Here is an 11,522-nt window from a genome sequence, read left to right as displayed (position 1 = left end):
TAGCTGTGCATTTATGTCAAAACTCTAGCGTACAGATAAAAACAACTGTCAACTTGCATAAAGAGACCTTCATCTCTTCAATGTAACCTAAATTGGACTAAGCACTGTAATAGTAGTCTTGGCTTTGACTCTTTACTCCAGAGCCTTATTTCATAACACAATTTACCCGGACTCAGTGGTTAGAGCATGGCGCTAGCAACGCCAAGGTCATGGGTTTGATCCCAGACGCTTGTACATAGTTAGAAACAAATGTGAAGTACAATGCAATGCAAGTCTCCTTGTGTAAAAACGTCTGCCAAATGCATAAATGTAATTTTACATGGTTTCAATGTTCTCTGTTCTCTCCCTGGTTGAATGTGTGTTGCCATCTTAAGCTCTACTATTTAATGGCTGGGGGGACAAGTCTACAAAACAAGTGAACCCAAGGGAATATAGAGACCGTGGAGTAGGCGGGGCGAGACCGTGGTTCGAGACCGGTGAGTAATTGTTAATGAGCGCCAGCTGTGCGCGCACCGGTCTCGAATCACGGTCTCGCCCCGCCTACTCCACTACAGCGTTAACTTTGCAAGTGTTAAAAACTGCATTTGTTCAGTGGTGACTGCCGAGTAATATTATGACCCAAGTATGCTCCATTACAATCCTTTACTATCCTTTAGGTACATGGACAACTGACTTTTATCCTTGAAAACTAGTACAAGGCTTTGTTGTTGTATAAGGCAGTAGAAAACGTGGTCACACTTCAGTATAGGCGGCAGTTTTCGCTATTAGCAAACCATTAACTACGACTTCTTCCGCAATAAACTAAATTTCTTCCTTATTAATAGTTAGTAAAGTAGTTGTTAGGTTTAGGTATTGGATAGGATTAGTGATGTAGATTATGTTCATGCAGACTATGTGCTTTATAAGTACCAATAAACAGCCAATATTCCAAAAAATAGCCACGCTAATAGCAACTAGTTAAAAGTGAGAATTGCCCCCTATAGCCTACGGAAGTGTTACTGAAAACTGGCCTGATATACAGAATTAAATCTTGCCTTATTATTTTCTTATGATGTTCTATAATAGTGTGTGGCAAAATTAAAATGGGAATTCAGCACAAGGCGTCAACATTTGTCTTTGGGAAAGGATTTAATCATACAGCATTGCATTATCAGTAAATGACACGCATTTCATCCACACCTTGACATACATAAGCAGAAATGTTTTTCATTCAAAAAACCATGGTAATGAGTTATATCCTTTGTTTTAGGAACATCCACTGAATTTTCATTCAGACAAGCATTCTTCAAAGCCCATGTGTTTAAAAGAAATGGTGGCGCTTTAAGATTATAAAGGTATTACAAGAGAACGCTGGTACAAAAATGTATCTTTACAGGCTGTCTAAGATGTATAAGTTTATTTTATGTATATATAAGTATCATTAAGAATATATTTAACATATAATACTTCTGACATGAAACAATACGTTAAATTCTGTAAAAACAGAAAATATGAAGCCAGATAAGAAAACAAGGCCTTTAGGAAAATGAGAAAATTTTCACACATTCTTCTATTTCTTGGCACATTTCAGAAATACTTGCCAATTTTCTGTAAAAAGGACAGTTTAGTCAAAATATGACTCACTTCAGCCACGCTCTAAATCTATGAGAAGCTAAAAATCCATAAGCTTAATTAAAATTTGAAAATCTTCATTAGCCCTGGAAATTGGCATGCCTCACGTGCTCAGATTATATCGAGATTTGTTTATTAATTCCCAAAATGAAACCAAATGTCTTGTTGGAACTTGGGAAGCCTGTTGTGACAGCTCTCAAACATTTGAATAAAAATATAGCTCAGACGAAGAGGTTCATAACAAAGATAACACATTACAAAACGCGCAGAGCTGCTGGCATTGTTATCCTGTAGACAGTCCTGGGAATTGAATGGAGAAAATACGGATGACTGTTTTAGATTGAATTTCCATTTGGAATCTAGTTGAATTTTGATGGACGAGCCCACGATTTCATTAAGCACAAGTTAACGGGTGGGTCACTGATCCATGGCATCCTCTTCCTCATCGCTGCTTTGAATAAAATCATCGTCAATATCCTCTAGAGAAGGTCCGGCTTCATCATCCTCCGCTTCAGGTGCTTCTCCGCCAAGTTCTGCTAACAGGTGCTCTGTGTGCTCCAGCATTGGTGCGTCCTCACAGCGGAGCTTCACATACAGCTACAGATCAGAAAAAGAAAGACAAAATAACAAACACGATTTATTATCTGAGGAATAGAAGCTGCATTTGTCTGAAGAATGCAGAGAAATCTTGGCTTTTGCAAGCGTGGCATGTTTTTCAGTGTGAACATGTTGCTGCTAAATCAAAACCCTCCTCTGCCTCTGTAGTTTTGTTTTATGTAACACAACTTTCTTCTTTTCTCAATCGTTCCAGTGCCCTTTTTCTCATTCCGTGCCTCTGGAGGAAGGTCCAGTGCCAGCTAAGCGAGTCAGCTGGCAAATTCCACAAATTAGTGACTCCATTTCCAGTACAAATGAACTGGGTTCCGCATCAGTGGGAAATCGCTCGGAAAGTGACAGAGCGCTTGCCAAGAGAGCGAGAGAATTCAATCCCCACACTGTCTCAAGTCTTATCACAGTAAAATATACTCTGAAAGAACATGATAAAAAAGCAATTCTCGGAATGACTGCGATACAATATATCTCCTTACAATTCTTCCTATTGGTCTATAAAAGCGGGCAGAGACTTTCACCCTGTTTGAGCAGGGAAATTAGAAATTGTTAATCGTGCGATTGAACATGTTCAAGTGCGAGAGCGAAATGAGAGTAATCAAAGATCGCAAGATGTGAAGCGGATGTGAATGAGAAACAGTCATGATGCGATATGAACCCTGCTAATGATGGCAAACATTAAAGATTTTTTTTGTGTGTTTGTGTGTGTACACTACTGTTCAAAGGTTTAAGGTCACTCACTTAATCCAGAATATTTGTATTCTACATTTAAGAATAATACTTAACTATAATGTAACTAGGGGAATTATGTTGTCATTTCCAAATACATCAAAGCCATGTTAAATTGTAGCATCTATTGAGTGGACAGAACGTAGTGCATGCAACCGGAGTTGGAGTCCCGGCTCGTGGTCCTTTCCCGGCCCTGCTGCCCTCTCCCCCATCACTTCCTGTCTCTCTCCACTCTACTCTCAAAATAAAGGACAAATATAAAGGAGTAGTTCACTTTCAAAATAAATGTTCATGATAATTTACTCACTCCCATGTCATCCAAGATGTTTATGTATTCGTTTCTTTAGTCGAAAAGAAAGATTTTTTATTGCGGTCACCATTTACTTAGAATTTGCGGAAATGTTCTCTTGGCATTTTATTAGACAGCTTCTTGAAGTCTCTCACTGAGTATTGAAGAAGTTCCAATCTATGCTAGGCTTATATATGCGGCTTTTTAACTTGATTATAAGTCATTAATTTAGAAAAACAATATGTCTGAACAATTAAATGCAAGTCGAAAAAACGTGTCTTTAGATCAAAAGGTCAAGTGACCCTGAACTAGTGTACACTTGTAGTGTATATATTTACACAAACCTTTAGTTATCATGCTGTATATAAGTACTGTATATAAATCGTGTAGAGAGCACATCAGTTTTGCCTTTAATCAGCGTTTCTGTATGTATTGTGGCAATTCCGGTCCAATGTGTGTTGAATTTCAACATAAATCCTAAAGATCCTATAGATCTTAGATCCTATAGATCCTAAAATACATGTCAAACATTATTATTGTGTTTTTTAAACATGACTATGAACTTGTTTGTTTTGTTTATTTTGACCAGTTACTCCGGATTCAATTTTAAGCAAATTAATGCAAAAGAAGATTTTGGGAGAAATGTTGTCACAAGTTGACAGAATGAAACAAAAACGATCATTTTACATAAATACCTACAGACAGTAATTTAAGAGAAACTAAAACAGTTTTTTTGCCATGGCTCTAGATAGTTTACTACAAAAAGTACAGTTATATAATCTATAAACCTATAGTTATCCAACATATATAAATGATATAGGGTAGACAGCATGATTACAGTTCACTGGAGTGAGTGGGATAAATGAATACATATGTGTCAAACATATCAACATGGCTACAGTATATACGCCGCAAGCAATCTTGTTTTGTCACGTCACACTGCCTATTTGCAGTCAAGATACAGCATTATGAAGCAAATACCAATACCAATGAGAGCTCACGAACTGGCTCAACTTTTCTAAAACATCAAGTGAAAATGACTAATGGTTGCTATTTTTTTTAAAGGTCATTCCTTACGGTATTAGCGTTGGTTTTTGAGTAGAAAGCTCCCTTCGGTGAACTGTAATCATACACACATAGAGGTTCTGTCTACTCTAACAAGCAGACTTTAATTAAGAGAGCCCATTTCTTATTAATACATGAAAGAGCAGTCATTTAAAAAGCCGCAGAAAGTGACCCTACAACTTATCAACCTCTCCTCCGCCATTCTTTCCTCTCCTTTCTTTTTCTATTTAATGAGTTTTAGCACCGTCAAACCTTATTTAACTCCCTCAGGAAGGAAAGCGCAAAGTCCTTCACACTCACAGACTAACCAGGTCATCTCACACACACATACTGTGAGCGGGCAGCCGGCTGCTCCCGTATATCACCCTCAGAGCCGTGGGAACGGTCGCTAGGCAACAGCGAGCGGCGACTGGGCTCTACGGGGCCTCATGGGATCTCATTTACGGACCGATCATAGGACCTCAGGAGAGTCTGAAACTCTTACCTGCTCAACAGACCCGACCTTCACACAAACACACACACATTATAACCGTTGACCATACAGGTTTAGTTAGACCCATGAGGACAGTTTAAAACAACGTCGATGTGTGCGCTCACGTTCCCAAGGCCTTTCGCTGGCGGGTATCAAGGTTAATTGTGATGATAAAGCAACGCTTAGACATTAAACTCGTGCATGTCCGCAGGCGCTGGACTGAAACATTCAAATGGCTTTTAAATGGCGTCTTATTTAGTCTTTAACACATAACTGAAGTTGATTGCTACCTTAGAAAGCTCATCATAAACCATAAAGCTCGTTCGGCATTCGAATTAATAGCCCAATCTATGCCGAAAGAAAAACATTTGCAGGTAATGCAGCACGTCTGCTTGAGAGGACACAAAAACACAAACGCACACTCGTACTTTCTTAATCAACCAACAACGTCTTTTCAAAAGTGCTAAATACAATAAATAAATACATGTTAAATGTTATTTCGGTGGATATATTCATTAGTTGTTACTTAGTCACGTAAGAAATGAGCAGAATATGTGATTGCTTGAGTGGTGGGGGAGGAGAGCGAGAGCAGAACACTGTTATTAAAAATGATTTGATTTTTAAAAGAAAGTGCATTTAATAGTGTTGTATGCTTAAGTCCATTTAGCATATTACACTCATTACTTGTCTAACAAGGTAGAAATTTAAAAGTTGCAAATTTATTAAGCTCCAAATGCTGTGACATTGTGCAAGGTTTAGCAGTGAGGCTTCGGTATTGCTTTCACAATGTACGAATTCATACGGATAAGCTCAGTAAAATGGTTATCAATTCTCGTGAGATCAGTCTAAATAAATTCCTTGATGTGCATCAAAAATGGTCATGTGACTGTAAACCTGTACTAACCAGCTGTCTGATTTCATTGCACAGCATCTGTAATGATGTTCTGAAATGCTTCAGCCGAAGTCCATAACACCAGTGTGAGTCCAAAGACCAGGCATCATCCTCTGAAAGCTGCAATTCATGTATTTCGTAATCTATTATTATTTACATATTATATTATTTATAAAAAGGCAACCCATAGTTCTCCTATTGCAGAAACTTTTTTTCATTCAAAATGTAATTGATTTAATGGTTATAATGGGAATTGTATTGATTTTAATGGAAAATATAATGGTGTCTACTAGTATGTGATGGATTCTATTCGTGGGGTGTTACTGGTCAGATTCATCTGGTTGGAAACAGGCCCAAAACACACACACACACACACACAAAGAATTTTTTAATTGAAAAAGCTATTATGGTTCATAATCGTATTTATAATGGAAACCTTTAGATTTTCTGTAATGGCTTCTACTGGGTTTCTATTGGGTTTTCTTTCAGAAGGGATCCACTGGGAGGAAACAGTGCTTAATAAATAATTTATTTCCACTTATGCATTTGGCAGACGCTTTTATCTAAACCGACTTTCGTTCCTTTGTACTTTACATTTTGTTTCTGACTATGTGCAATCCCCTGGGATCGAACTCACAACCTTTGCGTTGTAAGCGTAATGTTTTAACCACTGGGCCACGTACTTTAAATTCATAACTTCGGATGGAAACATTACTATTATCAAACAATGTTTAAGTGTGACAATCAAGCTACAAATTTCTGATCATACTTTAATATATAAAAAATGTTTAAGACTTGTTAAAAAAGGAAAAGCTCATTTATTTGTATTATTTCCTAAACAATCCTTTGGGACTGATTTGAGTTGATGTGTGAAATCTAATGAGAGTTGATTCTCCTCAGAGAACGACACTCCACCCACCCTGCCTTAAATAAATCAATGAACCAGACAAATAATTGTGCCACAGTTTCGGCTTCGCTTTCTGCAATCTGGATTCACAACTGAGAGATTTGTTTATTGAATTAATTCTGAGGACGGCGCTTCATCTAATGTGTCATCTCAGCAACAGTCACCATCTGGAGTTTTACACCCTGTAAACTGAGATCTGATCTCCAGGCCCAATAAGACCTTACACTCTAATAGCCACTGATACACTCACAAATATAGTGTTTACCCTCCACCCACCCCTTTCCACATCTTCTCAATGGTCTCATCTTCACTTTCTCTAATGACCTCGCAAAAATCGTTTTTCACCTCGGACGTTTTGTCTGGAGAAACCAGCTGCTGAACTGATCTCTCTGCTTTCTGCAAACAATCCCTCATTATCCCGGTTTTCCACTTTCTACTCACTGGTGTACTTGTACGTTTTGAAATGGCAGCTTTGCAAAGGATCACTGTTTGGTCGAGTTGTCTGTGTTGAAGGAAATTGGTTGGAGTCGGTGATGGTGTGTGTAAGTGTGAAAAAAGCAGAAGAGAGTCTGAGATCTGCTGCGATGGCCATCTAACTTGTCTGGGAATGGACACAAAAATATATTTCACAGACGGCTGTGCAATGGAAGCCAAAGCAAACACACAAACACACACACACACACGTTGACTTTCCATTGACTTCTATTGTTCCTATACTGAACCTGTATTTAAAAGTCCAATGTGTCATTTTTTGGAAGATCTCTTGACAGAAATGCAATATAATATACATTACTATGTCTTCAGAGGTGTATTAATACCTGTCAAAAATACTAAGCGTTATGTTTTTATGTCACCATGTTGTTCCTACAGTAGCCCTAAATGGACAAACTGCTCTACAGAGTGCTTTCCGTAAATACGTCATCTTCTTCGGCAAAGCGAATCAACATATTTGTCCTGTGTCAGCCACCGTAGCGCTTCAAAAGAGAGGGGTGGAGTGAGCCGTTGGTTGCAATTCTCAAACTCACCACTAGACGACGCTAAAGTTCATACACTGGGCCTTTATGTAAAAAAAACTTTATTAAACAAAGCTCCTTATAACAACCAAAAACTAACCCAAACCATAAAAATACCTTTTTCAACATTATTCACTTCATTTTATACAATTTGTCCAAGTAATAATGTCCCTGGATTCCCCTCACGGCAAAGTTTCATGAGATAAATCAAGGAAGAATTTTGCTCCAAGAGTAAAGCAGGTAAACAAGGACTGGGCTCAGTGTGTGTGTGTTTTGAAAGTAATGAATGGGATTAAGCCTGTGTCCGTCCTTCCTTCGCTGTCTGCTTGCTTTCATCATTCAGATTACCATCAAGGACTCCTCCCACTGTCCCTAAATCACCCTGTTCTGGCCCGTATACCTCACTCCCATTCTGTTCTTCTTTCCTCTGATGAACTGCTGGGTTGGACCGACTTCTGATCCACAACTGACCTTACTGTCCAGCTGACAGATAGTCATTTATATCCGAACACACACACATACCCCTTCCATAAATGTACCAGTGCTGTACAGCGGCACAACAGAACGGCTTGATGTGTAAAACTAGCAAAATAGCATGTCCACTGCGGTTCAATTCACAAATGAATTTTATTTCAGAATCAGTCTAATAGGTCATACATTTTACATTGTCATATACTGTCACTTCCCTGTTTCTTCACACATACACCCTCACCTTCAAAGCTTTCGGCTTTTCAAACATAATTGTGTATTATAGCAGTGCATGAAAAGGCTCTGGATGTCCAATCCCACGAGTGGGCTCATTTCCACAATAAGTGTTTTTTCTAAGAGCACAGGGACAACAAACGCTTGCTGCTGCTATGGTAAAAAGAGAGAAAGTGATCAATGCAGGATTATAAACGAAAAAGCCATTTGTTCTTCTGTGACACTGTGAATTCGGCGAATAAAATATTTACTTGCCGGTGGTTAAGAGTCCACCTGCTTTGTAAACGCTGATAAAAGGTGTCTGACAAAACCAAGTGGTTTTAGAGAGTTCTTAAATCTGCTCTTGAATCGAGTCAGCAGACGAAAATGTGTAAAATGCTTCAAGCTGTTAATAAGCATGCAAACAAACAAGAGAATGAAACTTGAAAATAGTCGTTCACCAGATGTGTTATTGACTAGCTGTCTAACAAAAAAGTTTACAATGACAAGAGCGTTGGACATTGTACTAACAGAACTAACATGGTTTTGCAGCAGGGGTGTAACGGTTCCCATTACTCGCGGTTTTAGGGTCGTGGTTTCGGTTCGCCATGTGCTATGTTCAGGGAAAAGGGACTACTGCCAAATAAAAAATACGAACAAATAATCAAGCTACAAGTAACAGCACCATAAAACAACAGAGCAAAGCAGAAAATAAAATAACATAGTATATATACCTTTTAAGGTATAGAAATGGATTAAAGAAATACAATATAATATAACATTGCATATGTACAAATTAAATAAAGATGAATAATTGAAGTTATAGAAGCTATTAAGCCACAAGCAGTGAGTGATTTCTGTGACTTTTCTCTTTTAACGCTTTAAGAGGAATGCAACAGATCAAGCACACTGATACAGTACACGTGTTGTTTTTCAACTGTTTTCGTCCGTTTGCTTACTACTTTGTGTGTGAAAAATCTGTTTAAAGAGTACATAAGAGTACATCTATATGTAGTGATGTAAATCCACGTCGTTTTTTTATGAATCGGACTAGGGACGAGTGATTTCGAGTGATAGGGTTTGCGTGATTCAGAGTCGACTCCCTTTTTTCCAAGCCAAAAACTTTGCTATTCATTCACCTTCAAATTTACAACTTGGCAAAAGGCTTACTTTCAAACACGGCAACATTAAACACTGCATTAAATGTCACTTTCATAATCTCATGTTATGTACTCTTTAAGCAAAAATATTTGCACCATGTCTGAGACTCAACCTTCCTTGTGCGCGCTAAGGATCTTCTCACAGCGCGCAAACGAGTTTTCTTGTGTACATCTTGCACTTAAATTGGAAAGGCTTGAATGAGTTTAGTTTAAACAGCAACATGTGCTGTTCAGGTCTCACTTGCACTCGCGCGTTCACAATCCCTGGCTGATGACAGCATAAATGACCAGTCACATTATAGCATACGTCAATCGTATTGAAATGTGTTTAAAAAGTCATTTGATTTTTTGGGAGGATTTATTGTGTATCTATCGAAAAACATATATTAGCTGAACTTTGTCAGTCTGTTTAACTCATTATAACTTTTAACAAATCAGATTTTAAATGCGTCGTCATATTTAAGATAAGCCACGGTCTATGCGCGTGCCCAACTGTTGGTGGAGAAAGGTCAAGTTCAATTTGTTATCGAGAACCGTTACACCACTATTTTGCAGACATAATATGTTCGGATGAACACAGTGATACAAAATAACTCCAAACAAACCATGGTATGTAACAATAAACCCATGATATTAAATTGAGATTTAGAAGATGTCGATAAGACTTTTAACATTTTGGTTCAATTGGTGATAGAATCTCAGGGATTGAAAAAGCAACATTCTGGTTATTGTTAGCCTTGAGCTTTTCCCCACAATGCCAAACAACCCTAGAGCTATCCAAGTTATAAAGATGGTGCAGTGAATGTGTCCTGTTTATTGGAGATTTCTGGCAATGGCTTTAGATCCATGTGGTGTTACACATGTGAACAATGTGAGAGCGCTTAAGAACAGGCATTAGAGCTTACGACTTCCAAACATTGACAAAATAATTAATATTGCCTACTGTCTTTTTGTGTCCTGTGTGTATGTAAACACTCACAAACAAAATGCTCAAAATCTAATTTCCATATAGATGCATGCTTCATATATGCATGTTAAAACACACACAAACATCTTTTCAAAGAAACCTTCGGATACATTAAAAGCACCGCAGACCAAAAGCATAATGTATTTGATTGGTTTGTGAAAAAAGGGTCAGAGTCTATTTCTCGCTGCCATACACGACTCCATGTACATTATATCCTCAAGGTCACACACACGGCGCGTGTAAGCAAATGCTTTTTTGATAGCTCTTGCTACAGGGGATCTTAAGAGCTGTCATGTACTACAGAACAAACACTCGAAGCTGGTAATTTTGCACCCTTGACTGAACATGAAGACACAATGTTACACTGCAGTAACATTGTGACAATCACAATCTATATTCCCAGATGCAATGGAAGCCGATGAAATGTCCTCCTGAATTTGTCTTCCCATTATTTCCTCTTGAGCACTGATAAGAAACTTGAGTCTGTTTAGAAACCAAGGGGCAGCAAACACATATAGTACAATTCCCCAATATAAGCCTGACAAATTGTTTTATGTAAGATTATTAATGACTGAAAATGTGCCATTAGACGCGATCGAAACAGTCCAAATCAATACTGGACAAAGGCACTGAGGCATTAAAAGTGAGACATACTGAAAGATGCAGACTGAAAGAAAGACTTGATGTAACCGAAGCATGAAAGAGAGGCAAACTGTGAATAGAGAAAGAAATATGTCACACTTAAAGGGACAGTGCACCTAAAAATGAAAGTTCAGTGATCATTTACACACACTCAAGTTGCTCCAACCCTGTATAATTTTCCTTGTTCTGATGAACACATATTTGGAAGAATGTTTTCAACCAAACAGTTCAGGGGCACTAATGACTTTTATAGTAGAGAATTACTATGGTAGTTAATGGTGATCCAGAATAGTTTGGTTTCCTACTGTCTTAAAAATATCTTTGTTTGTGATCAAGGGAACAAAGAATTCTATACCGGTTTGGAAAAACATGACTGTGTGTTCAGACCAAATGCAAATGGCGCGTTAAGCGAGAGTGATTTAAATGCTAAGTCAATGCAAAGACGCGATTGACCTACTTGCGGCGCGAATGACGCGAAGAGTTAA

General features: G+C 38.1%; 1 protein-coding gene across 1 annotated transcript in view; it reads right to left on the bottom strand.

Annotated features, from left to right (window-relative positions):
- Positions 1-1,121: 1,121 nt before the first annotated feature.
- Positions 1,122-11,522, bottom strand: part of si:dkey-12j5.1 (uncharacterized) — a 66,602-nt gene continuing 56,201 nt past the window's right edge. The window contains exon 11 of the mRNA XM_056762533.1: positions 1,122-2,208. Coding sequence (XP_056618511.1) covers positions 2,029-2,208 — 180 coding nt within the window. The 3' untranslated portion in view covers positions 1,122-2,028. The remainder of the gene's footprint in view (positions 2,209-11,522) is intronic.

The sequence above is a fragment of the Triplophysa dalaica genome, chromosome 12 (assembly GCF_015846415.1).
Source record: "Triplophysa dalaica isolate WHDGS20190420 chromosome 12, ASM1584641v1, whole genome shotgun sequence".
Classification (NCBI taxonomy): Eukaryota; Metazoa; Chordata; class Actinopteri; order Cypriniformes; family Nemacheilidae; genus Triplophysa; species Triplophysa dalaica.
This window is presented reverse-complemented; position numbering and strand designations above follow the sequence as displayed.